This window comes from Theileria parva, chromosome 1 (genome assembly GCF_000165365.1).
Source record: "Theileria parva strain Muguga chromosome 1, complete sequence, whole genome shotgun sequence".
NCBI classification, from domain to species: Eukaryota; Apicomplexa; class Aconoidasida; order Piroplasmida; family Theileriidae; genus Theileria; species Theileria parva.
In genome coordinates, this window is record NC_007344.1 from 1,982,149 (window position 1) to 2,010,115 (window position 27,967).

The 27,967-nt window shown below is 36.1% G+C and overlaps 12 protein-coding genes across 12 annotated transcripts; 6 read left to right on the forward strand and 6 right to left on the reverse strand.

The window, feature by feature from the left end:
- Position 1: 1 nt before the first annotated feature.
- Positions 2-2,485, reverse strand: atg7 (ThiF family protein). Its single transcript, XM_061305221.1, has 8 exons — positions 1,188-2,485; positions 1,075-1,156; positions 931-1,021; positions 765-900; positions 541-690; positions 304-476; positions 170-270; positions 2-140 (listed from the first exon to the last, which is right to left on the reverse strand). The coding sequence occupies exons 1-8, from the start codon at positions 2,429-2,431 to the stop codon at positions 27-29; spliced, it is 2,091 nt and encodes a 696-aa protein (XP_061162028.1). The 5' UTR covers positions 2,432-2,485; the 3' UTR covers positions 2-26.
- A 7-nt stretch (positions 2,486-2,492) lies between these two features.
- Positions 2,493-5,530, reverse strand: TpMuguga_01g00959 (uncharacterized protein; the record flags this gene model as incomplete). Its single annotated transcript, XM_761387.1, has 2 exons — positions 2,493-5,210; positions 5,243-5,530. 2 exons carry the CDS (start codon positions 5,528-5,530, stop codon positions 2,493-2,495), a joined length of 3,006 nt encoding a protein of 1,001 aa, XP_766480.1.
- Positions 5,531-5,796: 266 nt separating this feature from the next.
- Positions 5,797-7,409, reverse strand: TpMuguga_01g00960 (putative integral membrane protein; the record flags this gene model as incomplete). The annotated part of the gene is made up of 1 exon (XM_761388.2): positions 5,797-7,409. Exon 1 carries the CDS (start codon positions 7,216-7,218, stop codon positions 5,797-5,799), a length of 1,422 nt encoding a protein of 473 aa, XP_766481.1. The 5' UTR covers positions 7,219-7,409.
- Positions 7,410-7,578: 169 nt separating this feature from the next.
- Positions 7,579-10,361, reverse strand: NEW1 (ABC transporter family protein; the record flags this gene model as incomplete). The annotated part of the gene is made up of 2 exons (XM_061305112.1): positions 9,123-10,361; positions 7,579-9,071 (listed from the first exon to the last, which is right to left on the reverse strand). The coding sequence occupies exons 1-2, from the start codon at positions 9,994-9,996 to the stop codon at positions 7,579-7,581; spliced, it is 2,367 nt and encodes a 788-aa protein (XP_061161682.1). The 5' UTR covers positions 9,997-10,361.
- A 507-nt stretch (positions 10,362-10,868) lies between these two features.
- TpMuguga_01g00962 (EAP30/Vps36 family protein) lies at positions 10,869-12,787 on the forward strand. The gene is made up of 3 exons (XM_061305113.1): positions 10,869-11,027; positions 11,084-11,410; positions 11,465-12,787. The coding sequence occupies exon 3, from the start codon at positions 11,688-11,690 to the stop codon at positions 12,744-12,746; it is 1,059 nt and encodes a 352-aa protein (XP_061161683.1). The 5' UTR covers positions 10,869-11,027; positions 11,084-11,410; positions 11,465-11,687; the 3' UTR covers positions 12,747-12,787.
- TpMuguga_01g02790 (uncharacterized protein) lies at positions 12,769-13,235 on the reverse strand. Its single transcript, XM_061305277.1, has 3 exons — positions 13,013-13,235; positions 12,949-12,983; positions 12,769-12,918 (listed from the first exon to the last, which is right to left on the reverse strand). The coding sequence occupies exons 1-3, from the start codon at positions 13,152-13,154 to the stop codon at positions 12,790-12,792; spliced, it is 306 nt and encodes a 101-aa protein (XP_061162029.1). The 5' UTR covers positions 13,155-13,235; the 3' UTR covers positions 12,769-12,789.
- Positions 13,200-14,008, forward strand: ncbp2 (Nuclear cap-binding protein subunit 2 domain protein). Its single transcript, XM_761391.2, has 2 exons — positions 13,200-13,455; positions 13,617-14,008. Exons 1-2 carry the CDS (start codon positions 13,300-13,302, stop codon positions 13,992-13,994), a joined length of 534 nt encoding a protein of 177 aa, XP_766484.2. The 5' UTR covers positions 13,200-13,299; the 3' UTR covers positions 13,995-14,008.
- A 274-nt stretch (positions 14,009-14,282) lies between these two features.
- RPL35 (60S ribosomal protein L35) lies at positions 14,283-14,902 on the forward strand. Its single transcript, XM_761392.2, has 2 exons — positions 14,283-14,435; positions 14,508-14,902. The coding sequence occupies exons 1-2, from the start codon at positions 14,433-14,435 to the stop codon at positions 14,874-14,876; spliced, it is 372 nt and encodes a 123-aa protein (XP_766485.1). The 5' UTR covers positions 14,283-14,432; the 3' UTR covers positions 14,877-14,902.
- A 105-nt stretch (positions 14,903-15,007) lies between these two features.
- On the forward strand, positions 15,008-16,765 carry PGK (Phosphoglycerate kinase 1; the record flags this gene model as incomplete). The annotated part of the gene is made up of 2 exons (XM_761393.2): positions 15,090-15,140; positions 15,299-16,495. 2 exons carry the CDS (start codon positions 15,090-15,092, stop codon positions 16,493-16,495), a joined length of 1,248 nt encoding a protein of 415 aa, XP_766486.1.
- Positions 16,766-17,068: 303 nt separating this feature from the next.
- On the forward strand, positions 17,069-24,062 carry TpMuguga_01g00966 (uncharacterized protein). The gene has a single exon (XM_761394.2). The coding sequence runs from the start codon at positions 17,483-17,485 to the stop codon at positions 23,714-23,716; it is 6,234 nt and encodes a 2,077-aa protein (XP_766487.1). The 5' UTR covers positions 17,069-17,482; the 3' UTR covers positions 23,717-24,062.
- Positions 24,014-25,687, forward strand: TpMuguga_01g00967 (putative integral membrane protein; the record flags this gene model as incomplete). The annotated part of the gene is made up of 3 exons (XM_761395.1): positions 24,014-24,147; positions 24,190-25,393; positions 25,433-25,687. 3 exons carry the CDS (start codon positions 24,014-24,016, stop codon positions 25,685-25,687), a joined length of 1,593 nt encoding a protein of 530 aa, XP_766488.1.
- A 263-nt stretch (positions 25,688-25,950) lies between these two features.
- Positions 25,951-27,432, reverse strand: Ogg1 (8-oxoguanine DNA glycosylase domain protein). Its single transcript, XM_761396.2, has 6 exons — positions 27,115-27,432; positions 26,935-27,037; positions 26,403-26,873; positions 26,204-26,302; positions 26,071-26,145; positions 25,951-26,042 (listed from the first exon to the last, which is right to left on the reverse strand). Exons 1-6 carry the CDS (start codon positions 27,200-27,202, stop codon positions 25,979-25,981), a joined length of 900 nt encoding a protein of 299 aa, XP_766489.2. The 5' UTR covers positions 27,203-27,432; the 3' UTR covers positions 25,951-25,978.
- Between the last annotated feature and the right edge of the window lie 535 nt (positions 27,433-27,967).

Genomic DNA, 27,967 nt, shown 5'->3' on the forward strand with positions numbered 1-27,967 from the left:
ATGTAGTGTATATATTACAGTGAAAATTACAGCAGCACATAACCTTCTTCCTTCTTTTCGCTTATTTTATACTCTGATAATTGGTGTATGAATGAGTCAAGTTTTGAGTATTTCATTAGAATTGATGGATCCTTAAACACCTACGCCTTGTTAGTGGATTCCTACTCACCTCGATGATATCTTCATCAGTTTTAAGTTTATTTAATACATTTTCTGAACAGCAAATACACATTTCCGAAGGTTCAGCATAAAGTTCTGAACATTTGTAGTCTAAATTTATATTTTATTTATTTTTAAACATACCTGAGAGTGAGAACCTTATTGAGTGAGGTGTTTTCCCTATACAAGTCTTATCACCGTGATCTGCCGCAAACATCTTCTCATGCTGAGTTAATGAAACTATCAACTCCACCACCATTGAGGCACAGATATCTGTTATCCCAGCCTTCACTACTGTACACGTTTCATCAAACGGTCTACCCATTATATTACAGAGTTGTTTTTAGTTTATTGGTTAAAATTGTTATATATTGAGAATACCGTCCTGTAATAGTATCTATTGGCGCTTGAGATTCACTGCAGAAGTAACATGACCCTTTGAATTCCTTATAACTGTGCCTTACTATCATAAATGAGTCAAATCCCAGCCCAGCTGATACCACCAGTGGACACTTCTCACCCCTCATGTTCCTACAATATTAATATTATACTAGTAGGTTATATTAATTATTTGAGTATAATGCTAAAAGGTATGATATGAGTACATTTGTGAAGATATGAGTGATGGAAGCCATCTGGACTCCTTGGAATCAGTTGCCAGAACAATAACATCAGATGATGCGACAATCGCCTTGGTGTTTTGGAGCTGTTTATTCAAATAATTATCGCAATAAGTGTGCCCTAAACCCCAATACGATCATTGCTCATTACCTATCATTGGTATTTCAGTGTTAACAATCGTAAGCTTGCAATCTGGCTTAATCTTGAAAATCATTCTTTCAGCGGCATCCACCTTTGGAGTCTAAAGTAATAATAACCACCAAAATAACAGTCTAAGTATAAATAAATAATCACATTGGTATAGCAGTATTTATGTGTGTATAAAGACTGTCTTGTAGAATTTGTCACGAATCCACTATCAACCAACACAAAAGTCCTAAAAAATATTATAAATATATATTTATTACTCTACGCCCCAGGCCAATAGCTGCCGAACGAGGCTGCATCCTAGTGTTCCTAGTCCCACTATGCATACTTTCAGGTGTAATATTTTATCTAGGTTTAACTCTGGTAATATTCTCCATGTTATTAACTCCAAATTTAACTTCTCGTTATCTACATGATCCATAAATGAGTATTGGTACTCGTAACTTAAAGACCCCTTTGAGATATGGTAACTAAAACTGTAGACCAGTGATAAATCCCTAAAATCATCCTCAGATGGTGTTTGAATACAGTATACCAATGCTTGGGAGTATATTTCATCTGTTTCAAAAAGTTTAGAATTAACTATAACCAAGTTTAAGTTTTCCCCGAAAATCCTATTTTCAATGCAAAAAGATAGTAAAAAGTTACGCCAAAACTTTGGAATGTACTTATCCCCGTTAAAAGATGAGTATGAACATATGTATACAGAATCCAGAGGAACGGTCTCACCGTTTAAACTCACATTAATTCCGTCATACAGGAACTCATTGGTTCTAAACACCCTACTGTGCATTCTACTGTAGATGAAGAACAAGTCACTCAGTGTGTTGGACTTAAAGTGTATCAGAATCGCGTTCAGATCTGATAACTTAAAGTTATTATAACTTTGCATATACGTCGTATTGTTTACTATACCAAAGTATGAATAGGGGAATGGGCACTTGGTAGTTACCACGGGGTCAGCTATGTAGTAGTATCCTGAACGGCTTTTCAAGTCCATAAAACAGAATATAAAGAAATGGTTAACTTTATAATAGTATTCTTCAAACCCTGAGCCGATCGCTTTGAAAATGTGTGAGGATACCAGTGGAGTATCTGGTGTTATGGAATCCAGGTCAAAATGGCTGGAAATGAAGCTTTTTTTATCATATTTTCTCAATTCTAATAGAGAATCAAATACTACTAAAGTTCCTTGTACAAATCTACATGTACAATGTTCGTTTTTATATGTGTTTTCTGTATTTTTACTCAATAATTCCTTTTCGAGATTATACCTCACGAATTCAGCCAGTGGCTGTTCCTTTTTTTCACCAAATCTGCAATCATTTAAGTCAAACGAGTGTTTATCTATCAGAAATGTCCCATCTACTGTTACTAGTGATTTTATTGAGAGATTATTTACTCCCTGTTTAAGCTTCCTGAGCTTTATATGATACAATTCTTCGAAAAATGAAGAATCTATTTTATAAACCTGTGGTTTAAAAATTAACACATTTTCGTCCATTTATATAGTACATATTTAAACAAATATAAAATAATTATCAACAGATTAATGTTTGCTTTAATCATTGTTGTGTTGTTGTGAACATAGTTAGGAAATCTCGCTCTGTTAATGTGAATATTTTCTGAGATTCCAACAATCTCTCAAGATAAACATTAGTGTGTATTGTTGTATCAACTATTGAGTCTGTATTGTTAAATTCTTCAGGTGTTATGTTAATGTAATATGAGATCGGGTGTGTAGAATCAACAAATTCTTCCATGCAATCATTATCAAACTCCTCCACAAGACTTTTAAACTTTGTTACAAATATCCTAAGGTGACTGTTTTCATATTCTATTTCCATATCTTCAGATTCTAAATTTGATTCCTCTGATGAAATTGACATTTCTTCGGACTTACTACTTTCGTCTGATTTACTACTCATTTCATCAGATTCGGGATTAAATTCACTAGCATTATGATAATTTTCATGCGTATCACTTTCTAATTCAAAATTATTAATATCCACCTGATCTGATGTTAGGAAGGTGTGAAGCTTATTCATTGAACTGTAGAGTTTTTTAATCCATAAACAGTACTTGACTGAGTTTAATAATTTATCGTCTAGTTCTAAATTAGCCCCGAATTTGAGAGTTTCAATTGTTATTAAAATTAAATTTGAGACAATCTCATCTGACCTCATTCCTTCCTTTATATCGTTAATTATGTTATCACATTTATCTATCATTTCTAAACAGGAGTTGTGGATCTCTTGCAAATTTCTAAAAATTTGCCAATTTTTAACTCTAAGGTTCCAAAACTCGTTAAACAAGTCAACTATCTCCTGAAATCCAACTTTATCTCTAACCACTTCACTACCACTAGATGTGGGTTTATCCTGGGTTCTATCCTCGTCTTCTTCTAGAGAATCAGATGACCTATCTTCAGATGGTAATTTTTTCATCCTTTTAGTCGATCTCCTACGCTTAATTCTGGGTTTTATCATTATTTCCTCTTCCTCATTCTCTTCGAAAAGAGTATTATTTACTGTTGAATCATTCGGATTATCTGGATTCACGGTGGTTTCACGAGTTTTGTATAAATTCACCAGGTTAATTAAATCTTCTAGGTCCTTTTTATTAACACTTGCATTCTTTCTAAAGTTTGTTAAAGCATGCCATTCAGTTTTGAATTTGATGAAATCGTTGGTGATTGACCAATTATTAAATCTGTTTAAGACGTTTCTGCATTTCTTTTCAAACTTGAGTGAGTTCTCGACATCAGCCTTGATCGGCTCTAACAAATTATGTATATCGATATACTCCTTTAGGGTTTCTGCTTGTTGGAGCAGGACAAGACATTCTATTGTACAGTTGGAAGTATTTTCTGACGAAATCAACGACTCCACCTTCTTATGTCTCCTTTGAAATCTTTTCCACATTAAATATGCCGGCTCAATGGCCTTATAGATAGGGATAATTAAATTAATTTCCTGGTAATTATTATGTATATCCTCCAATTCCTCCGGTTTTAACTTTTTATTCCTATCAATTCCATTCTTATCCTCAAGCCTTAACTCTTCCTCATCAATGCTCTCATCTTCAGAATCGCTTTCTTTATCTATGTGATTTTTATCCTTACTCTGGTTATTCATTCTTAAATCCTCACTTGACATTAAATATTTATATTTCGGCTCCTTTAATCTCTCAATTAGTTTAAAAGCCTTATTTAGTTTATTATTTAAATGTTGGTACAGTGTGTGTGTCCTTAGTTCATCTGGTGTGTTCTCAATTAACTCGCCCACAAGTTTATAGTTTACTGGCTTCTGTGAGTATTTCTGTGCATTGTTTAGCCAGACGATCTTGGATAGATGGGCTTTTACATTTTCTAAGTCCGGTATCTTGATCACTGAATTGTCACATTCCTCTATCAATATGTTCGAATTTGAAATATCTGAACGCAGTATTGACTCGTCCAACAGATTCCTGAGTGATGATACGCTGTAGAAAAGATGACTTAGAGATATAAACTCTGTAGTGGCAAATGTCAGAAGTGACCCTTCCTTCAATAAATTTTCTGCAAGTGACAAGTCTATGGAACTGCTTTCTTCAGATTCCTTATCAAAGATAAAGGCCAACTTCTCTCGAACCTTACTAGAATACTCTTCAGCCAATCTAATCTCATTCTCAAGCCTATTTGAGAGTTCAGAATTCAACAGTCCAAATGTTATGTACCTATAATCGTTAACTAATACTCTTGCTTCAGTTAATGTTAGACGGTTAGAACCTGTTCTAGCCAATGAGTCAGTAACCAAATCATTCCAGTAGTCAAGCTCCTTAACAAAAGTTGCCAAGGCTGAAAAAAGTCTTCTAACGCATTTTTCCTTTACCACAAACTCTTTTGATGATGATTCGCTTGATACAGAACTCGGATTTATCTCAATTGAATCAGTTGGCGATCCAGCCAATTCTGGCTCAGCTGTTTGTTCAGGTGTTTTGACGTCAATTTTAGATATCTTCAATGAATCATCACTAGAAGTGTAATCAGTAAGTGAATGTTCTGACATTGTTGGCATGTAAGCGTCCTCATTAATTATGGATTTAAACATTGACTTGACTAGATGCGGTACAATAGAGACCCAGGGCACAGAAATAAGTTCCTTCGAATCTAGGATTTTGTTAAATTCGTTATGATCAAAAGATTCTACATAGTCTGATTTAGCACTTTCTGTGTTTGTACATGTGGAATCATCAGCGCTAGAACTGGATTCCGAACAAGGAATTTCTCTAGTTACCTCCTCCTATAAAATAATATTTAAAGGATTAAAATTACCGATTTCGTAATACTATAGTTTAGTAGCGATTCTCTTGAAATGTTATTGAATACAGATTTATATTTATCATATAATTTCGTGTGTATTAAATAATTTTCATCAGTTCGTGATTCTAAATTATTCACTAGGGGATCGAATACCTTAACATATCTATCTGAAATTGGTGGAATCTGCGGTTTCCTGAAAATTGGTGATACTAGAGCCTGACGTGATAGTACATCCACCTTTATACTGTGCCCTTTCTTCATGTAAGGATGTACATGAGCGAATGGAGCATGGGTCTCCATATTTTAACACAATTTTATACATATATGGTTAAAACATTAGTTATTTAATTTAAAATATTATCATATTTAATAAAAATTCATTAATGTTAATAATTGTTAAACCAAAAACCCTCCAACTTTAATCTACACATACTTCTCGATTTCTCATTATTATTTATTTATTACTTCTAAATCATGTTTTTGAGCTTTAAACCTTAAACTTTATAACATATTGAAGAGTTTTTTAAAAATAGTTGAAGTTTATCTTTAAACTTGAATATAAAAACTTAAAGTTCATTCACCGTTTGAACACTTGATGAAGATTGTAATGTGCTATGACCATCTCGAGTGGCACGGTCTTGAGTTCTTTGTAGAGCTTCTTGTCTTTGAGCTACATCACTTGATGACAAACCTCCGGCTAATTCGTCAGCTTTCAATTCTCTTACATAGACCTGTACTTCGGGCTTACCTTTAACGGTAGTTGTAGTAGGATTAGAGTCTGTATTAGGGGGTGAACTTTCCAGCTCCAGATGGCTTGATCCATTAGATCCAGGGGATCTTGGCCCTTGAGGACCAGAAGGTTCTTGTTGTCCGTGGCGACCTGGAGGTGGCGGCTCTTGTTCACCTGTAGAAAGGGTTTGACCGGATGCTAATTTTAATTTTTTGGATTTTTTCAAATCTTCGTATCCAGAAATCTCACGGCCGTTTCGGTCATAAACTTTAACGTGACCGAATTTACATCCTATAAAAGTACTCGACATAGAGTAAAGCTTTGTAAGTCCAACGGCACCAGAAGTTACACTAAAGGCTGTGATTTCATCAGTGACTATAAAGAATATCGATAATTTTCCATCGTTTTTGATTGTTTTCTTGACGTAAACAGAGTCTCCAGAGTTTTTGTGGAAAAACACGCTCTTTGATCCGTCGTTAAGGGTAAACGAAAGACACTCTCCGGCTTCAACTCTGCTACCGTCCGGTACGTTTTTGATAACTAGAGTTATGACACTGCTCTTAGTTACTGTTACTTCTGGAACACAAGTTTTCTCGTGATTAACGTAGTAACCTTGTGGGCAAATACACTTGTAATCATCGACACCCGGGCCTGTTGGAACACATATAGTGTTCTGAACAGTTCCGCACTTGGAAGTTCTGTCATCTCCACACGGATTCTTGTAACACATTACTCCATTTCCCTCGTAGTTATCCTTGCAAACACATCTTTTCAGTTCCTTAGTGTTTGTGGTAGATTTACAAACCGCCAAAGGACTTGAACAGTCATCATTAGTAGAGCAATGTTGAAAACATTCTTTGTACGGATTACCAAAGAAACCAGATTGACATGAACAAACACACTTGTCATCGGCAGCATTAAAGCAGAATGCAAAGTCTTTGCAAACATTGGGAGAATCTTTTTTTGTAGACCAAGTTTGCCTTAACAACTTGCAATAATCCTTAGTGAATGGCGTTTGTAAGGCTGGGTTTAGAAATTTGGAATTTTCAAGTACTGTAGTGGCATTTGTTGAAGGAAGTGGGTAGTAGCCCATAACATCTTTATTAAGTCTACATGTTAAATCGTAATCAGTATGTTGATTCCATGGACAATAGAGCTTAGCTTTATTATCTGACTTGATGAGCACTAGAGGAAAGAGGGTGTAGAAAAATCCGTGAACCGATAGTAAATTGAGTGATAAAAGAATAAACAATTTCATATTTGCTTTATAATTTAATTTTCAGGCACTGGTTAAGCACAAGGAGCCTCTAAAAAAGAAGATGTGTAAGATACCTGAAATTTTAATACGATCCGTCAAAAAGTATAAAAATATCCAAAGTCTAGATCAAATATTAAAATACACAAATTAATAGACAATAATATTTATCAAATCAAAACTATAAATAAATCATTCTCATGTGTAAATATTAAAATGAATCAATTTTGTATTTTTGTGACCCAATATCGGCTACTGGCATACACATCGTAGAACGTCGTAGATCAAAAAAATCGCGTTTTCTATATTAAATTAAATTATAAATTCTATAAATTTAACATGTATATTTATGTTATTAAAATTTCATTTCCACCTTTTAATGTTCTTAAATCTCGACCTGTCATTCGGGCTTCTTGGTGGATGTACCTTCTTTTTCCCTCTAGAACCTTTTTTATGCTTATCCTGTTCTTCAATGAATGGATTTATAGCTATTTTACAATATTTTTTATCCCCAGCAAACTGTGTAAGGAAATCTAAAACCTGTGACCTGGTTGCATCTGAGTACTCCGACTTAAACGCTATGTATTCCGGCCCAAATTTATCATTAAACCTGAAAACTTTATCCTTTGAGTATATGTAAATGAATGAATTGACGGTGTTGAGATCCTTTATAAAGTCCAAGTCATGAGTCGCTATCATGAAACCGCCCTTGTAAATTCCGTTCACAATGAGCTTCATGAGCTTCTTCATGAATAAGTCAAGATGGTTCGTTGGCTCATCCATCAGTAAAAAGTGGGCCTTGTTAATGAGTAATAAGGATAGAAGGAGTCTTGACCTTTCACCAAATGACAGTGTTGAAACTGACGAATTCGCGTAATCTGCTAAATGAAAACATCCCAAGTACTCTGCAAGCGCATCTTGCTCAACTTCATTCCCTACGTAATCTCTAAGAAGGTTATACACTGTTTTATTGTAGTTTAGAATATTTGAACAGTTTTGCGAGTAGTAAGATAATTTCGCATCATTAACACTCATCAATCCGTCCACCAAAGTGAAGTTAAATGGTTCATTTACTAATATCCGATACTCTATGTCATCTGCATCATATACTGACTCCTCAGAGTTTGTCATTTCTCTGTTCACCTTGTTTATCTCCTCAAACAACTTCCAATCCCTATCCATTCTACCCATTTCCATATCCATACCCCTGTTTACAACATCTAGATAATCCGTTATGGACTGGTAGAGTAATTTCTTCTCTATACTGCTAATCTGGGCGAGCAGTGGGTTATTTCTAAAAGTTGCCTGAGATTTAAAAAGCAGTTTCAAGAGTGTTGTCTTTCCAATACCATTTTCACCTAGTAGAACTATGCGATCGGAAGGATGGATTGTCAAATTCAGGTTATCAAAAATTCTCTTGCCAGTGTGTGTATCCAGGGTAATGTTAATTAGCTTGAATAAAGGCCCAAAACTGTTAAGCATCTGGCCTGTATTCAATAGTGGGTTTTTCCTTAATATTTTCTGGAATATCATATTGAAAGTGGTTTCGTAATTAACATTTTCATTTGATTTTGATCTGTGGTCGTCGTTTATTTTGAAGAGTACTCTATTGTAAGTTTTAGTGTACTTTGAAATTGGTGTACCAATTAGTTCATCAAGTTCCTCCTGATATTCGTCCAATAAATCCTGCTTTTGAGAAATTGTAACCCTCAGTGCACTTAGTGATCCTTTCTTACTTTTTTTCAACTCTTGAATATCTCTGGTTAGTACATTGATATTCTTCCTCAGTTTCTCTATTCTTGCGTTTTTCATGTTCTTTTCATTCGTTCCCTTTTGTACAAAATCATCAAAGTTTCCTAAACATTAATATACCAAATGTAAATGATATTAATAACGTATGAAATTACCTTTGAATGGCGCTATAGTACCATCACCTGGCATTTGTAGAATTGAGGTACAAATTGTGTTCAGAAGTACCGTATCGTGGCTTACAACCAGTACTGACAGGGTCGAGTTCTTCATCAAGTATTTCAATACGTCTATAAGAAATTTTACGGTGGTTGTATCCAGGTTATTTGTCGGCTCGTCAAGTAATAGCAGGCTGGGTGAATGTAATAGTAGAATGAATAGGTATAACCTCATCTTAAACCCTCCACTGAGAGTGTTAACTGTTGATCCTATCACCGACTCCATTCCAAATATTGAAACCAGTTTCTTAATCAGAAACTTCATTTCTCTAAACTTTTGTGTTATTAAATCCCTTTCACTGTTATACAGGGATAAAATATCACCCGCGATCTTGCTAGGCGTTTCATCACTATACATACTTTTTTTCGAAGGTTTGTGTAACATCAACGTGTTAAACAAGTTTAGGTTCCTCTCAATATAATTCATTACGTTGTTACACAGGTTATAAGATTCAAATACATTTGATATGAGGTCAGACACTGTAGATTCTGGGTTCAAGTCCAAGGTGTAGTTTTGTCTCATGTAACCTACGCCTGAGAGGTTATAGCCTGCAAATACTGGGTTATTTTCATCTTCAGAATATTCAAAGTTGTTGTACACTGCGGTAAATTGTTTCTCGTCCAGGTTCTCATGTTCCATAAGCTTAGATACGAGAGCATATAGATATTGGTTATTTGAGATATTATTGGCCGTTGCCTCATCCTTGATATGAAATTTAACGTCCATTGAAACTGACATTTGAGGTTTCTTAAACCTACTATTTCTACTGGTTGATGAATTTGTCGAGAGTCGTTCATAAATGGAGTCAAACATCGAAGATTTTCCGACGCCATTGTTTCCTATGATTCCTACACACTCACCGGTGTTAACTGAGAATGAGATATTGTCAAATAAAATACGTTCGCCAAGCCAAATGGATGCATCTTTTACTTCTAAAAGAACTCCTGGTTTAGAACGACCTTTAAATGAATACAAATCATTAAAATTTACATCAAAATGTGCAGAAGATGCCAAGTTATCTTGGTCTTTAGTAAGAATCCACTCCTTAGTCTCAGTTAACACATCCTCAGTGGGTGCTAAATTTAGTCTATGATAAGTAACTGGAACGATGTTGGAGGATTCATGACCACAACCCTTTGTAATGGTATGATTTGAGTTAAAATTAATAGAAGGTCGAGAATCGTGTGAGCGAAAACAATAAATGTGAAATTTATAAAAAGTTAGGTACAAATAAAGTATGATACAATGTGTTAAATGAAGAAATAACTTCATAATACTGGAACATTAAGATTTCAGACATAATTTATAAAGTTGCGATAAAATACAACAAACGAGAATTAAAAATTAATGTAATTTTAAAATGTATATAATAAGAATTTAGAAGAATAAATATGCGTAAATTAAAATTTTATTAATAAAAAAACATTCTAATAATCTAAGCATTCTAAGAAAATATGATATAAATTGTAATAAATAAATTAGTTAGTGGAAGATTAATATTTATTAGGTTATGTGTAGGATTTATTACTCTTGTAAAGAAAGTTTTAAGTAACAATTCCATATAAACATATTTATTAAAATATTTATATATCAGGAATTTTAGTTAGTTTTAATCTGGAATAAACTTATTATCTTGATTTTACAATGCCTGACGTGAATTAACCACACATGAGAAGTTTATGAATTTATATTTGGCCTTCCGGGAACATTGTATTTATAAACTATGTTAGGGATTTGAGATGAGGTCATTTTATGATTTTACTGGAATTTATTTCCGTTCTTTCATTAACCGCAAGATTAATTTGTCAAACACAAAAATTCAGGAACCGTTTTTTTCAATAAAAGTAAAACATATTGATTATTATTTTTAATTTATTTTATCTTATTCAACGATTTTTAGGGTAAAACTGATCTTTGTAATCGCAACTTCAGCACCGGTAAAAATTTTGACTTTACAAGTACCTGGAAGAACTATAGGGAATCTTCGCGTAAATTGCTATCTTCATCCTCTTCTCCCTCTAAATACTCATATGATCCTAACTCACTGACGACCCTCCCGAGACCTTATGAATCCCATTTGAAGGAAGACGTTAAATTTCGTAACTGTTTGGGTCTAAATCCTCTATTTACACATTATGTGAACCCCGTGTCCATCGTTAAATTCACAGCCAAATACCTCCTAAGCTACCGATTCTTCTTCATTTATATGGCCAGGACAACGTTTCAAGTATAACCATAAGTAATTATATATTCACTTTTAATTGGGATTAACAACTTTTAGGCCGCGCGACCTTTGTTAGCGTTTTGTGTTTTTGGTGAGATTATGAAGTTGGTTCTGGCAAACTTGAGTGGAGGACTGCCCGCATATTTATTCTCGTTCGTTTTGGCGTTTGAAGTTTTCTACTTCTTCCTACAGCTGTATATTTCCTACACTTTCCTCATGATGTTCTTCACTGTCATGTTCTAAACTTTTGGCAAAGATTTATTGAGATTAAAAATTAAAAATGACAAGGAAATTGGTCGAGGAGACAGTGTTGAAGTTGGAGAACTTGAAGGTTGGAATAGGAGTGTTGAAGCGGTTTTATGCCTGCACAAACGGAGTCTTGACGACTTTCAGACTCTCGTTTAACTACACAAATAATAAGCCGAAAACGATCTTTGTGTCCTCTATCACTACGGTTAAGATTTCAAACAGCTTTTTCAAGGAGTATATAATGCTTCAGTGCGGGTCAATCAGGTACTTTATGTCCTGTTCAGATAATTCAAAGTTATACTCTGAGCTATTGAGAGTAGTTAAGCTTAACGAGACATCGACGGTGCTAAACTCCCCAAGAACGGTGGAAAAGAGTGTTGAGTCACCTGATTCAAGATCATTATCAGTTCCAGGAATCTCAAGGGTTTTAAAAATTCAGCAGGAGAAAATTGAGGAATCTGAAGACCTTTGCTCAGCAACTACTGAACTCCATGCCTTGAAGAATAAATGTAAATTGGTTAAAGATGTTCTAGTTAAAGTTACAAAGTATGACCAGGAAGGGTTTAACTCAACAATTGACAAGGTTTTTAAGACTCTTGGAGTTGACATCTTTAGCCAGTCCAATGATAATGAAGATGGCTCAGATACTCCTACAAACACAGAAGAAGTGTTAAACCAACTAAGGAAAGTATTATCGTTACTTTTAAGTAAAAACGAGTCTATTTTGCTACACGAGTTTTATGTAGCAGCTAATAGGCTTATGTTAGCAGACTTGTTATCTCCGTCACAGCTTGTGAAGTACGTTAATAAACTTGAAAACGATGGCTTATGTAAGTTAAACAAGGTAGGAAATGTGTATCTTTTATCAAAAAGCCACGAATCAATTAGTGAAGAGGAGTTTTGCAACGATCTCGTTAGAATTTTAAATTGTGGACCAACAGATTTAATGAAGTATTCAAAAGAAGCAAACATATCAACAAGCCTGGCACAAGTTAAGCTTAACATTGCTGAGAAAATGGGATTAATTGTAAGGGATGAAACAATACAAATGACGAATTATTATAAAAATTTATTTAATAAAATGTATTAAAAGTTTTATATGTAATAATGTGTTAAAGTGTGAATTAAAATTATTAGTTACAATTTTTAGAACATTTTAGATTATTAAGGTGGTCTTTGACCTGCTCAATTTGGTATTTCTTTCTACGAATCACAAGTTTATTCTCCTCTACAGCGTCAAAAAGCTCCTGATCAAAGGATTCCTAAGAAAGATAAATTCACAAAGGGTTTACCTGTAGAGATTTATTAATAAAGTCATTAGATTCCTCTAAAAATAATAAAATTAATCTTAGATACCTAATTTAGAAACAGCACGTTCAAGTTCAAGTAGAATGTCGTCACATAAATTTGGATTATTTGGTAAATCCAGATTCCAGTTGAGAGTTAATTGCGATTCCAAGTCAGAATTTCTTCTGTTATTTATATACACTTCTACCATACACAATAATAGTAAATTGTTAAAAATTAATAATTTGTAAATAATATTATAATGGTCATTAACCCAAGATCATTAACAATTTGTTATCATAATTAATATTTTATAATAAAATTTTAATTTATAAAAATTTATAATAGCTTGTATTATGTCGGAACTTTATGACAGAATATCAAATGAAAGGGTTTACTGGGATAAAAAGTCATGTTCAAGTATTGAGGAATGGAAGGAAAAAATCGCAAACTCCTCAACTGTTTATGTTGGAAATTTAGCTTTTTCAACACCTGAAGAACGTATTCACGAAGTAAGATAATATTTTTATACTATCCTTTTACTTAATTTACTTAATTTTATTATAATTATCAATAAATATTTATATTTTACATATAAATTATTGTATTATTCATATTATCAAAGATATTATACTAAGCATATGATTTTTATTTGATTAAATGTATTTAATAGGTGTTACAAGCGGCAGGAGAGATCGATAGGATAGTTTTGGGGCTTAACAGTATAAAGAAGAGCCCATGTGGATTCGCTTTTGTTGTATATAAAGATGCTAAATCTGCTAAAAGAGCAGTTAAGATGTTCAAGGGTTGCATAATAGATGGGAGAGTAATAAGAGTAGATGCCGACCCGGGGACTAGTATCGATGATACTAGAAGACTAGCAAGAGGATTAAACGGATACCAGTGGCGTGATGCTTTTAGAAAGGAGTTTGACACCAGTAGAGGAGGTCAAGGCCTAGGAGTTAGCCATGAAATTTTAAATAAAAGAATGAAAGTTCCACAAATGATGTCATCAATACTGGCAGATCAGTCCAGAGTTTTAAACCCTTAATTTCATTTCATTTACATTTATATTTTACACATCAACATAATATATAAAATGGAGTAATAATAAAATAAAATAGTAGGATAATAAATAAAATAACAAAAATTAAATAAACTATTTTAAGGTGCTAATAATACTAGGAAATATCTGAAATAGAAAATAATATAATAGGAGAATATTTAAAAACAATGTTAAAATTTGTGATAAAATAGAAAATTAATGTTTTAATAGAGCAAACAAGGTAGTTGTATACTTGATTAGGCATGGGGTTAGATACTTCACAAGATTTATAGAATAAAAAGTATATAATATTTATATTTGTTTAAGGAATCCCACTAATAATATTTGGATTAAAATCCGGTCATAGTTATTATAAGTGGACCCTACATAACCTTTTAGTTATATCCAGTTTTAATAAACATAATTAAACAAACCTAAATCGTAATGGTATTTTTTACTTATCATATCTTTGTTATGTTAATATTATTTTATTTATTCAAGGTTATAATAAATTTATAGGAGAAGTTAAGAGTTTTTGAATTGAGAGAGAAGTCAGATGCAGAGCTCTTGAAGCTCCTGGATGATCTAAAGCAGGAGCTTGCAACATTCAGAGTCTCAAAAGTAACTGCAACTGGAACCTCTAAACTCTCAAAAATTACTCTAGTTCGCAAGGCAGTGGCAAAGGTATTGACAGTTTATAACCAGAGAAAGAAAGAAGAGGCAAGAAAAAAGTATAAAAAACTGTCAAAAACGCCACTTAACCTGAGACCAAAACTTACAAGAGCTAAACGTAAAGCTTTAACAACAAAGCAGCTGACCATGAAGACAATTAAGGAACGTAAAAGGGCAGAAAACCTACCAAAACGTAAGTATGCTCTTTTGGTCTAAACCTTCTTAATTTACTAAGACACATTTATTATGTATTATTTGTTCTGTTTCTATTTGATATTTCTTGTTTTAATTTCAGTTGGTCGGCCAGACTCCATTTCCCATAATTATTGGATCTAGGATTCCATATTCACTATTTATTTTCATTGTACATAATTGCTTTCATAATATTCAACTGTAGTGTGTTTTTTACAATTCTTTAAACGATTCAAAATGGATTGTCTTCTTTCTTCTAAATTAGGACTCAATGATGTCGCTGACAAGGTAATTATATACAATATTCACTTGAAACAGTTTATGATCCATTATTTATCATTGTTTTATATATTTAATTTAGAATAGTGATTATCTATAGTTTTTTATTTATAGTATACTGGGTATTTAATACATAAACATTTTGATATTTTTTGATTTGTGTATAGTTGCCTGGTAAAAGGGTACTGATGAGAGTCGATTACAACGTACCAATGAGAGATGGAGTTATTAAGGATCTTACAAGAGTAAAGGCAACTATTCCAACTATCAAGTTTTTACTTGAAAATGGAGTTCACTCCGTTGTTTTGATGTCACATTGTGGCAGACCAAACGGAAGGAAAGTACCAAGGCACTCACTGTGCCCAGTTGTTGGACCGCTGTCATCACTTCTTGGTATGCAGGTTAAATTTCTAAATGACTGTGTTGGACCGGAAGTGGAAAAAGAGTGTAGCAACCCAACTAAAGGCTCTGTAATTCTTCTAGAAAACCTCAGGTTCCACCCTGAAGAGGAGGGAGAATTGGATGGAGCTAAGGTAGATGATGTTAGGGTCCAAAGGTTCCGTGAGTCACTTACCAAGTTGGGTGATGTGTACGTAAACGACGCATTTGGTACAGCACACAGAGCCCATAGCTCAATGGTAGGAGTTAACCTACCTTTAAGAGTGGCAGGGTTCTTGATGAAGAAGGAGTTGGACTACTTTGCAAAGGCACTTGAAAACCCTCAGAAGCCTTTCCTAGCAATACTAGGAGGAGCGAAGGTAAAGGATAAGGTCAAACTCATCTTAGCATTACTGGAAAAGATTGATGTCCTCATAATAGGAGGAGGAATGGCATATACCTTTAAGAAAGTACTTGACAATATGCCAATTGGAACCTCACTCTTTGACAGTGATAGTGTCCACTTGGTCAAGGAAATTTCAGAAAAAGCCAAGGAAAAAGGTGTAAAACTACTCCTTCCCTGTGATTTTGTAGTTACAACAACTTTTTCGAACGATGGACCGATAAAATTGGCATCGGAAACGCAAGGAGTACCAGATGGTTGGATGGGCCTGGACTGTGGGCCGAAATCAGTAGAAAAATTCTCAGAGCCAGTTTTAACAGCAAAGACAATAGTATGGAACGGCCCACTTGGAGTTTTCGAGTTACCAAACTTCTCAAAGGGAAGTAACGAAGTTCTAGATCTGGTTGTGAAGGCAACTGAAAAGGGCGCTACGTCGATCATCGGAGGTGGTGACACAGCTTCATTAGCAGAATCTACTGGAAAAGCTCCCAAATTAAGCCATGTTTCTACGGGCGGAGGAGCGTCACTGGAACTCCTGGAAGGAAAACAACTACCAGGGGTTGTATATCTAACTAATCGTTAACTGTAATGTGGGTGCAATACATAATATTCTTTTAATTTTAACCTCAAATTATTTTACATTAACTATTTATGTGATGATACACACAAATTTATAAATTGAACCATATATTGTGGGCAATATATTTACACATAAAATTATATCATGTTTATATAGATATAATATCGAATAGATATATAGGTTTCCAAAGAATAGAAATTAGTTAGGGTGGTAAATAAGGATTCTAAAGCGTATAGTGTGTAAATTAAAACACATTACATTGTCATATTGAATAAAAATTGATATTAATGTTGGAAAAATGAAATTTAAAAGATTTTTAATGGGAATATTAGCTAGAACAAATGATTTCAATTAATAATTTAGCCCACACTGATTTTTTATTTATTAATTAACACATTATTAGATCTTTTTGAATCCACCCCAAGTATACAATGAGACTAAATAGATATATTAATCGAATATTATATGAGATATCACCAATGTGAGATTTATTTCGAAGATTAATGTAAAAGTAATCTAATTAAATTTGTGATTAAGTTTCAGTGGATGTTTTGAAAAATCATGTTTTAATTTTGTGTGAATCAGGATTATTGTAATCACTGTCACTGAGCAAAATATAGCGTATAACAGTATATATACTGTTTTCAAACATTGATAATATCATTTTATTATATTTTATCAAATAATTAAGGAATTTGTTTCATATAAAAGGTCATTCAAAAGACGAGCAAGATCTAAACTAAAATCAGAAGACAAACTCAGAAATACTGGATCGATTTATTTTTATATATGATGAAACACCATATTCTAAAGGAAAGGTAAAATAATTAATCAACTACACACATTTGGTAACACCAGTAATATATGAGAGAGTGTGGACAAGGAAGGTTCATGAAAATTTAAGTATATCGTAGAAAGGTTAGATAGCTTGAATAGCTTAAACAATCGAACCAATATTCTCATATTGTTTTGTTTCTGGTATATCAGGAAATGAAAACATTATTAATTTATATTTACATAATCAAGGTACTAGCATATTCCGGAAGATTTGCCGTATATGACATAAAGGGCATTTTCAACGCGTTTCAATACATTTTGAGGAAAAAAGAAGACAATTCCCTAGGTAGCACTATTCTTCATGTTAAAAAAAGTAATGAATTATGTGGAATTATGTGCGAGGATGAGTTATTATGGAGGAAGGAACGTAAAAAGGAAGAGTGCCAAGATGTGGTAGTTACAAAACATCAGGGGAAGGCCAAACTTCTAATTCTTCAGATACAGCACTTCAAGAGATTTTATACTGTCGTTAGATTAAGGCACTTTTTAGGTGTATGGGTACCCGTAAGTAAAGGATTATACAATAAAATTGATAAAATTGTATCTGGAAGGTTAGATTACAACGACACAGAAACTAAATTAGAGCTAACAGAAGAATTTGATCAAATCAAATATTTTGTGAGCAATTTTCGGGTCGATGATGAAAAAAGAACCAGGATATATACTAGATCAGGGTTTAAAATAACCAAGGTTACCTACGGCGATACTTTGGTATGGGAAAAAAATGACTATCAAGAGGAAGTCATCCAAATAGAAATTGTCAAAACAAATTCCAATATACAACGTTTTTACATAAGGTACGAAACTTATTACGGAACAGCTGATACTGTTTTTTTTATATGTGACCCTCAACCAAATCAAGTCAATAGAAAAGATTATTTCTTGGATGATGACGACGACGATGACGATAGTGATGATGATGATTTCCCTGGAGGAGATGGGAGACTCATTGGACCTACAGGAACAGGACTTTCAAGGCCAACTGGAACATTACCAGCGCCTTCGGGTCAAACAAGTCAAACCGGATCATTTCATATTGCTATAGGGTCGACGAGTTCCAGACCAACAAGCCCTATTAATTTTGGTCAAAAGCAACTCGTTCCATTGCCAACTGACGCAAGGCCGCCGACTCCAATACCGGAACCTCCAAAACTGCAAGCACCTGTGCCACCAGACCATTTTCCTAAGGGCATTCTTCATCGCGTTGAAATGGACAATGCACATATTCCGTTGTCGGGTACACCATCTGTTGGTAGGGGTGCTCTAGCTAAGAAGATCCGGGCTACTAAAACAGCTGTTCCTGAAGTGGTTACTACAGCACAATCTGCTCCAACTCATTATGTTCCAGGCCAACCTCTTTATACACCAGCTGGAACTACTCAACCAATTCAAGGACCACTACCACCGACGCAGCAAATTCAAGGGACACAAGTTCCATATCAACAAATTCAATTACAACCAGTGCCAGGTCAACCAATTGTAAGAATTCCGGGACAACAACAACCTCAGACAATTCAATTACAGCCATTGCCAGGTCAACCAGTTGTAAGAGTTCCTGGACAACAACAACCTCAGATAGTTCAATTACAACCATTGGCAGGTCAACCAATTGTAAGAATTCCGGGACAACAACAACAACCTCAGGCAGTTCAAGGAATACAAGTTCCAGGTCAACAAATTGTAAGAGTTCCACTTCAACAAATTCCTGGTCAGCCAATTCTGAGAATGCCGGCACAACAACCAACTCAGCCAGTTCAGAGACCGCAAGTTCCAGGTCAGGGAATTATAAGATTACAAGTTCCACATCAACAAACTCAGATATTTCATGGAATACAAATTCCAGGTCAACCAATTCAATTACAACCAGTGACAGGTCAACCAATTGTAAGAGTTCCTGGACAACAACAACCTCAGATAGTTCAATTACAACCATTGGCCGGTCAACCAATTGTAAGAATTCCGGGACAACAACAACAACCTCAGGCAGTTCAACGGCCACAAGTGCAAGGTCAGCCAGTTGTAAGGGTTCCTGGTCAACAACAACCTCAGATAGTTCAAGGAATACAAGTGCCAGGTCAGCCAGTTGTAAGAGTTCCTGGTCAACAACAACCTCAGATAGTTCAAGGAATACAAGTGCCAGGTCAACAAATTCAAATACAACAAGTTCAAGGGCCACAAATTCCACTTCAACAAATTCAATTACAGCCAGTGCCAGGCCAGCCAATTGTAAGAGTTCCTGGTCAACAACAACCTCAGATAGTTCAAGGAATACAAGTGCCAGGTCAACAAATTCTATTAGTTCCGAGACAGCAACAACCAACTCAGCCAATTCTGAGAATGCCGGCACAACCCATTCTCAGGCCAACAGGCCAGCCTCAACATGGAATTGGCCCTCAGAGACCTAGATTAGGAGTGCCAAGTACTTTAATACAACCTCCACCTCCTAGACCATCTGGGTTTACACCTTATAACATAATCCAGGGTATGGGAGCACAAAGATTCCCAACAGGCCAGGCAGTAAACATATCAGAACCTGTATCGTCATCTGACCCAACGACGTCAAGTTCAACACCAGGTATCGAAGTGCAACCGCCAATAGTAATTGAAGACGATAGTGATTCAGAAGACTCAGATGTTTTTGAAATTCATGAGAGGGATGGTGGTGAAGAAGTTACGACAACCGGTACAAATATAGATGATTATCTTGATTTTTTAACCCAACAAGCTACTTGTTCTACTACAAAAACATCAAGTAAAACGACAACAGGCTCAAAGGGAGTTCTCACAGTTACATCAAGTACTCCAACACAGGGTCCTCCATTTTCTTCTAGTACACAGTTGAACCTGTTTGTTGATGCTGCGGTCAATAGACCAACAGGGTTTGGACTATCAGAACAAGGACCAGCCAGTAGTGCGGGATCAGAAGGTACAATATCAATAGCTGGTTCTGATGACTTTAATCCATCAGAAGGTCAGGAATGGATAGATATAGACAAAATTCCACAGGTTGTAACAACTGACTTTAGCTTTGAAGAAATTGCTGAGTTATCTCTTTCTTTAGCATCTTCAGTTGAAAGTGGAAGTACAGGGAAGACACCTGAACAATCTCCTTACGGGAAACCAGAGCTTTCAAGTGTTGTTGTTCGTGGTGTTCCTGGTCCCAGATATCCTGGTGGAAGCACGGTCAAACGTCCGTTTTACAAGGAAAGTGCTGGTACGATCCCAGGTATTAGACCAAGAATATTAACAGATACTCAAAGGATTAGAGCCCCAATATCAGGACCAGGTCACACTGAATCTGAATCTAGTTTGGATGGTTCCCCGAGTAAGAAACGAAAGAGAACTGAAGATGTTCCACAACAACCAACTAGTTCAGTTGGTAGCACAACTGCAGGAGGAATGGGTTCTCAATTAACTTACCCTGGGCAAATTCCATACCAACCAAGGCATCCAACACAACATCAGTATGTACCAAGACCAATGGGTCCAACACCGCCTAGCCAAACTCCACAAACTACAACTCCACAAGGAACAGGGTTTTATGGGCCAACACAACAAACTCCGGGACAGTATGGACCTAGTCAGACCGGCCAAACTCAACATCCTGGAACTCCACAAGGACCAGTTATGTATGGCCCAATGCAACAGGGACAACCTAGAATGACGCAACCTGGTCAACCTCCATATCATGGAACTCCTCAAGGACAAGGTCAACATCAACCAGGCCAACCAACACAAGCTCAGTATGTACCAAGACCAATGGGTCCTACTACGGCTATTCGAACACCACAACCTACAACTCCACAAGGAACGGGGTTTTATGGACCAATGCAACAAGGACAACCTAGAATGACTCAACCGTCTCAAACGGCACATCATCCTAATCAACAAACTCAACATCCTTATCCTCAAAGTACACCAACTCAAAGTCAAGGTACTTTTATGTCAATGTTAAACGACCAAGGTACGCATTCTTCAGGTCAACAACAAACTCCCCAACCTCAAGTACAGCAATTACAAGGGTACCATCCTCAAAATCAACCTAACCAACCTCCTTATCCTAATCAACAATTACAAGGCCCTCATCCTCCACCTCAACAATCGAATGGTTATCATGGAACTGGACAAGGTGGAGTGGGTCAACCTGGTCAAGTTCCTCATCCTTCACCAAGTCAACAGGGACAAAGTTTTTATGGACCAATACAACAAGGGCAACCTAGAATGACGCAACCTGGTCAACCTCCATATACTGGAACTCCTCAAGGACCTGGTAATTATGGACCAAGGCATCCAACACAACCTCAGTATGTACCAAGACCAATGGGTCCAACACCGCCTAGCCAAACTCCACAAACTACAACTCCACAAGGAACAGGGTTTTATGGGCCAACACAACAAACTCCGGGACAGTATGGACCTAGTCAGACCGGCCAAACTCCATATCATCCTAATCAACAAAGTCAGCCAATGAATACGCAATTTAGACCACCACAACCTGCACAAACTCAGCATATTCCAGGTCAACAAGGACAAGGTTATTATGGCCCAATGCAACAAGCACAGCCTAGAATGAGTCAACCTGGTCAACCTCCATATCATGGAACTCCTCAAGGACCTGGTAATTATGGACCCAATCAACCTGTTCAAAATCACCCATATCAAGCGGCATATCATCCTGGTCAACAAAGTCAACAACCAATGCAAACGAATTTCAGACCACCGCAATATGGGCAAACTCAGCAAGCTCCAGGCCATCCAACACAACCTCAGAATGTACCAAGACAAGTGGGTCCTATTCCTCCTATCCGAACACAACATCCCCAAACCCAACAAGTACCAGGTAATTATGGACCAATGGGACAAGGACAATCTGGAACGGGTCAGCAAGGACAGGGCCAGTATAATCCCAATCAACAGGGACAAGGTCCACAACAACCAACACAACAATATAGTCATTACGCGCCGACACAACAACAACAAAGTGCACAAAATTTATTTATATCCGGTCATACTATGACATCACTAACTGGAGATACACAGGGTGGAGGCTGGCCGCAGCAATTTCAAGGCACACAACAAAGTGGTATACCAGGTCCAGAAGATGATGATAGTAGTGATGAAGAATCGGATGATGATAATTTTTTTGTAACAGAACAAGCAGGAATAAGTTCTGACGGACAAACTCCGTCAACACAGTTCCCAAATGTTGGCACGGGGCCAGGTCAATTTCCTCCAGTTGGGCCAACGCCGTCCGTTCATCATGCACCAATTTTCACACCACCTGTAGGAGTACCACAGTCAATATATGAGACTCAACAGTCTGGAGGACCACAACAAAGTGGTTCAAGCCATTATGTTCCAGATGGAAGTAAAAAACAAAAAAGAAAGGAAAAACCAAGGAAAAATGTTGGTCCTGGTGGTTATGCACCAGTATATAGACTGCCAGTTGGGGATGGAGATGGCGGTGATGACGTAGATAGTGAATGTTTTGAACTTAGTGATAGTGACGACGACGAAACTACAGGAGCCAGTAAAAAGAAAAAGGACAAACATGAAGATCAAGATAAATCAGAACGCGTTAAAAACATACTGAGACCATCTTTACTAGGTCAAGTGAGTCAACTTCACGGAACAACTCAAGCTATTGGTACACAACAGACTGGAGGATCGGGTTCTACAGGTCCAGATTCTGGAAAATCGAAAAAATCGAAACAAACAGAGAAACAGGGAACAGATCAGAATGCATTACAAAATATTGATCCGAAAGATGTTAGACCCGATGACGATCCATTTGGTCAATTTAGAAAAGACGGATTCCCACTAGACTTACTTGAGTTGGATGATAGTAAAAAAAATTACGTTGTGTATGTTGACAATCCACTGCAAGTACCAGTCATTAGAATAATCCCATCAGATGATTCGTACATTCAGGAGTTAAATTTGGGCAGTTTAATCATATGGAGGAGTGAAACTGTAAAGTGTGTTTCAGTAAGATTAGTTGTCACTCAATTTTTCTTTGGCGCTGTTGAATTAACTTTAGTTACGCCGATGCGGAAGAAGTTCCATTTGTTCTTTAGATACACTGATGGTTACTACAGAGGTGTGGCACGTCCTAGGTTTAACGAGGCTATATACGAACAAGCGACAAGTGTTAGAGAAATGAAAAAGTTAAGTAGACGTATAGATAAAGAAATAAAGGAAGAACAACAAGCTAAAAAAGAAGCCTTGGAAGAAGCTGGAAGACAGGGACAACTAGTTGAAACTGAACAGGAAGATGATGACGGTTCGGAAGACAGAAGTTGGGACATTCAAGAAATAATAGTAAAAGAGAATGGCAACCACACGAACATCGTCAGGGGACCAAAGAATGTAACCCAGAGGAGATAATTGAATAAATAGAAAAAACTAGAAAACAAGATTAGCTAATAAGCATGAAAATTTCACTCACTAAAACATTTTAAATTGCCAGAATATAAAAGAGTAGTGTAAAATATTCAAATGTACATTAAGTTAAAATTTTTAAAAACTCGAGGGAATTTCCAAGGAACTTTTCTGGAGATTTTAAAAAGATGATAAAATCATGTCAAAGTTATAAAATTATATGTAAATGAGATTCTGGATATGAACTAGATTCCCCATTGGATTCTAATGTCAATAAAAGCTGAAAACTAGTACACATTTAAAATGTGTCAGTACAATGCAGTTCGTTTAATTATAATCTTTTCGTTTTTCATGAATATTTTTGTACATAATGAGTTTGGCATCTTTAAGCACGTGTTGTATTATGGAGCACCTCGTTGCTTTAAAGATTCTATCAAGTTATTTATCTTGTTTATTGTTATATCATAAATCTGCTTCAGAAAAATGGCCATCAACAAATGTGTAAAGCTTTTTTTAATTTTGGTTTTAGTCGGTGTTGTTGCTTTTGGGGTCACATTTTTGCCTTTTAACCTATCTGACAAATTTAAGGCAGCCCTTAACAAGGTTTCAAATCATCTCAGGGGACTTGGAGGCTCTGATTCTGATGGAAAAGTCCACCTCGATTTTTCCAAGCGTGACAGTTATACTCACGGCAGCTTGAACATCGTTTTGGATAAACTCGACAACGTACCTAAGGAGGGTTACCTGAAATTCCTTCACAAGGGCGAAAAAGACGCTCCTCTTGACGTAGAAAAATTTACTTTGGGTGATACTAACTTAGAGGGTCTTGAACCTGGTCTCCTTGACTACGCTGCTGGTTACTTCAAGGGTGAGGACACTCACCTTCTCCTTGTTGAACTTTGCCTCCACAATAAAGGCGATGGTAACGTTGAAGGTGAAAACAATAATGCCGAGGGTAATAATACGGAAAAAGGCGCCCAGGGCACTAATGACACCAATGCTACCAACGGTGGCAACGGTACTAACGCCGCCAAAGGTGACAAGACCGTAGAAAAGACTGAAGGTGAGAAAGTTTTCTACGCTCCAGGAGAAAATAACAAATGGGTAAAGCTTCCTCCTGAAGCTGACCTTGGTGCTAAGGTTGATGAAGTTTTCGCTACTCTTACTGCTAATACTCCACCTGAAAATCAACAAGGCACAACTCCTCCCGCAGCCCCTGCCGGTACTGCTACACCTTCCCCCGCTCTACCTAACCCTGAACTTCCTCCAGGTGAAACTCCAGTACCTCCACCTCAGAATTATCCTCTCACTGGCCCCAAAGCTCCCCAAGCCGGTGCTCAACTTCCTGTACCAAATGTCCCAGGCACTCAACAACCTGAAGGTCTAGGTGCAGCAGCTCCAGAACCTGAAGTTCATGTTCAAGCCGTTCCACAACCCGGACAAGCTGGACTGCCGGCAGGAGCTGGAGCTGTGGCTGGTCAACCTGGAAATGATGGAGCTACTGGTCTAGAGTTAGGAAGTAATGTACTCAATGGTGGGAAAGAGGATGGTGACCTTGCTAAAGTTGTTGGGGGTGGATCACTCACCCGAGAAAACGCCGTCGAGTCTGCTCCAGAACGAGATCAAAAAACTGTTGGCAATGGACCAGAACCTGCTAAATCCTCAGCTCGACCACCTGGAAAAGTGGGTTAAGGAGCAGGCGGTTTAGCGAACCGTGGTCAGGTATCCGGTCAATCACCCGAACTACGTGCAGTTCTTGTATCACCCCAACCTGAGGCCCACAATTCGAATCCATCATTAAAGCCAGAAACCCCTCCATCCAATCCTTCAAAATCAACTAACCAAACAGTAAAAGTTAACACAGAAGCTGAAGGTGGAAATCTAAACCAAGGAAAAGGACAAAATAACCAACAAGGAAGTAGTGGAAGTAATGGGCAAGGAGGTGGTAATGGAGTAACCCATAATACAGGAGGATGAGGTGGTGCATCGAGTTCTTCAGCAGGTAATCATTCATAAAGACTCGAAAGTTAATTTTTATAATTAGGTGGTAAAAATGGCGAAAAATCCACAGTATCAAAAGGTGAAGGAAATACAGAAAATGGCGGTAAAGTTGAAAATAAATAATTGGAGATTTTAATTGTATTTGAATGATTTTAAATAAATGCACCTAGAGTTCACTGATTTAATGTAAATTTCCACTTAAAGTGTTAATTTATTCAAACATTTACTTAATATTTAACTTGTTTATAAACAGTAAAGGATTAAACATTAGCTCTTGACCACAGAGTCGATAAATAAAACAGCCTGTGCCCACCCAGCGTTGTCCCCTGCACTAAGTAATGTTAGAAATAGAAACTTACAAGTTCCGAAACGCACTTCCTATGCGTTCATAGTCTGAGTCAGACAGTGATTTCCCACATTTTACTCCAAACATTCTATATCCAGGTTAAAAGACAATGTGAGTATGGGATATAAATTATGAGGTTAACATACGTATTTGCAATTTTTTGAATATGAACATCTACTGGTACAACGTCTCGTTTCCCCAACGAAAACAGAGATACACAATCCGCCACTTTTCTGCCAACTCCTCTATATTACCAAATTTTACAGTATATCTACTGGAGTTAACTAATTGTGTGGTTGAATGTGGCTAATAATATAATAGTATTTAACTAGTGAAAGTGGGTACGGTAGTGATGTTAGAGCTGATTTACAAGTGTCTGAATCTTCATTTTTGAGTGAATATAGCCAATTAAGACCTCGAGAGTTTAAAATCTCAACTGTTCTAAATATGAACTCGGATCTATATCCTAGACCCAATTTCTTCAGTTGTTCAGGGGTTGCCCTTCCCAACTGGTCAACCGACGGAAATGCATAAAAATCAAAAATCTCGTTATTAACTTCAGATTTAGCCAGAAATGTGCCAAAGTTACGCTTAATCTCGTTAAGCATGCGTGTAATCCTCGTAATATTATTGTTTGAGGAGCAGATGAATGAAATAAGACATTCAAACGGTTCCTGCTGTAAAATCCTTACTCCAGATCTGCGTTTTAAAATTTGTTTAACTGACTTTGGTGCCTTTTTAAAGTCCACAGAATATTCGTTGTCAAGGTCAAAGTAATCCCACAGCTTTTCTCTTGAACAAGTTCCAAACAATGTTCTAATTTTTCATTTAAAATGTGGAATATAAATAGATAGTACTTGGAATGTATAGTTTATACCTATAGAGAGTTGTATCGGTAGACTGCTTAATTTCGTACACACTAGACCCCAAAACTCCAACCCAGTGTTTATCTCCCACACACTTCCACGTAAAAGACTGGCCTAATAAAATTTACACTCTTGAGTCATAGTTATTCTAATAGATGACATGTTTTTAACATAATTTTGATTAATTTTACCTGTTGTTAGGAGTAATTCTGGTCTTAAAACTGAGAGGGGGACTCTCAAATCAAGCCATTTTGATGAAGGGCCTGGATCAGAACACATTTTATAATTTTTTACAAATTTCGGAATTAATCCAAGAATAAAAGCCAATTTTATAATTGAATCCAGTTGAAAGTAATTAAGAAGCTATAAAATGTACTTTGAATGTTTTCTTCCAGAATATTTTCTGGAACAACTCAAGTTAGAGAGTCTTGCTTGAATTGCGAAATACTTTGCCCTGTTAAAACCGTAAAGTTTGGCTGAAAAACTTCTGTAGTATCTTTTACCTTCCCAATACCATGATGCTATCCATGATCTTTTATCCCAATATACCCCCGGCACATCACAATAAAGTTCTTTGAATATTTTGATTTTATTTTTACTGTCTGCAATCTTTCCCTCTAATAAATAATCATAATCTTGAGTTATTTTTGTCAGTTCGACTTGTTTCTTAGTTGAGGTTTTGCTGGTAATATAAATTTTTTGTCCAATTTCAAGGTTCTTTAGAATCTCAGATTCTAAGTCATACATTCGCTCTAGATTCCTTTTATTGCCAGTTTTACTATGTAAAACTATTTTTAACCCCTGTTCAATTTTAATTTTATCTTCTTGTGGTCCAGTTTCTCTTTTCACTCTAACTTCTTTATTCAATCCAAAACTACGTAAACAAGATTTATATCCCTGTTTAATTTGAACTATCTCATCAATTTTAGGTTTCCCTGAGATGTTCGTGATATATTCGTTTTTCCATTCATTATCAGTCCTATAATGTCGTAGAACTTCATTTGGTTTGTTATTCGGTCGACTATAGTACTTTATTATCTCATA

Coding starts and splice junctions, on each gene's coding strand:
- Ogg1 (XM_761396.2), bottom strand. CDS start 27,202: ATGTGTTCTGATCCAGGCCCTTCATCAAAATGGCTTGATTTGAGAGTC. Junction 26,874..26,934: donor ACCGATACAACTCTCTATAG/GTATAAACTATA, acceptor ATGAAAAATTAG/AACATTGTTTGGAACTTGTT. Junction 26,043..26,070: donor GGAAGTGCGTTTCGGAACTT/GTAAGTTTCTAT, acceptor AACATTACTTAG/TGCAGGGGACAACGCTGGGT.
- atg7 (XM_061305221.1), bottom strand. CDS start 2,431: ATGGACGAAAATGTGTTAATTTTTAAACCACAGGTTTATAAAATAGAT. Junction 1,157..1,187: donor CTATTGGCCTGGGGCGTAGA/GTAATAAATATA, acceptor AATATTTTTTAG/GACTTTTGTGTTGGTTGATA. Junction 691..764: donor TCACTCATATCTTCACAAAT/GTACTCATATCA, acceptor TTAATATTGTAG/GAACATGAGGGGTGAGAAGT.
- TpMuguga_01g00962 (XM_061305113.1), top strand. CDS start 11,688: ATGACAAGGAAATTGGTCGAGGAGACAGTGTTGAAGTTGGAGAACTTG.
- TpMuguga_01g02790 (XM_061305277.1), bottom strand. CDS start 13,154: ATGGTAGAAGTGTATATAAATAACAGAAGAAATTCTGACTTGGAATCG. Junction 12,984..13,012: donor ACGTGCTGTTTCTAAATTAG/GTATCTAAGATT, acceptor TATTATTTTTAG/AGGAATCTAATGACTTTATT. Junction 12,919..12,948: donor TTATTAATAAATCTCTACAG/GTAAACCCTTTG, acceptor TATCTTTCTTAG/GAATCCTTTGATCAGGAGCT.
- TpMuguga_01g00966 (XM_761394.2), top strand. CDS start 17,483: ATGAAAACATTATTAATTTATATTTACATAATCAAGGTACTAGCATAT.
- ncbp2 (XM_761391.2), top strand. CDS start 13,300: ATGTCGGAACTTTATGACAGAATATCAAATGAAAGGGTTTACTGGGAT. Junction 13,456..13,616: donor CTGAAGAACGTATTCACGAA/GTAAGATAATAT, acceptor TGTATTTAATAG/GTGTTACAAGCGGCAGGAGA.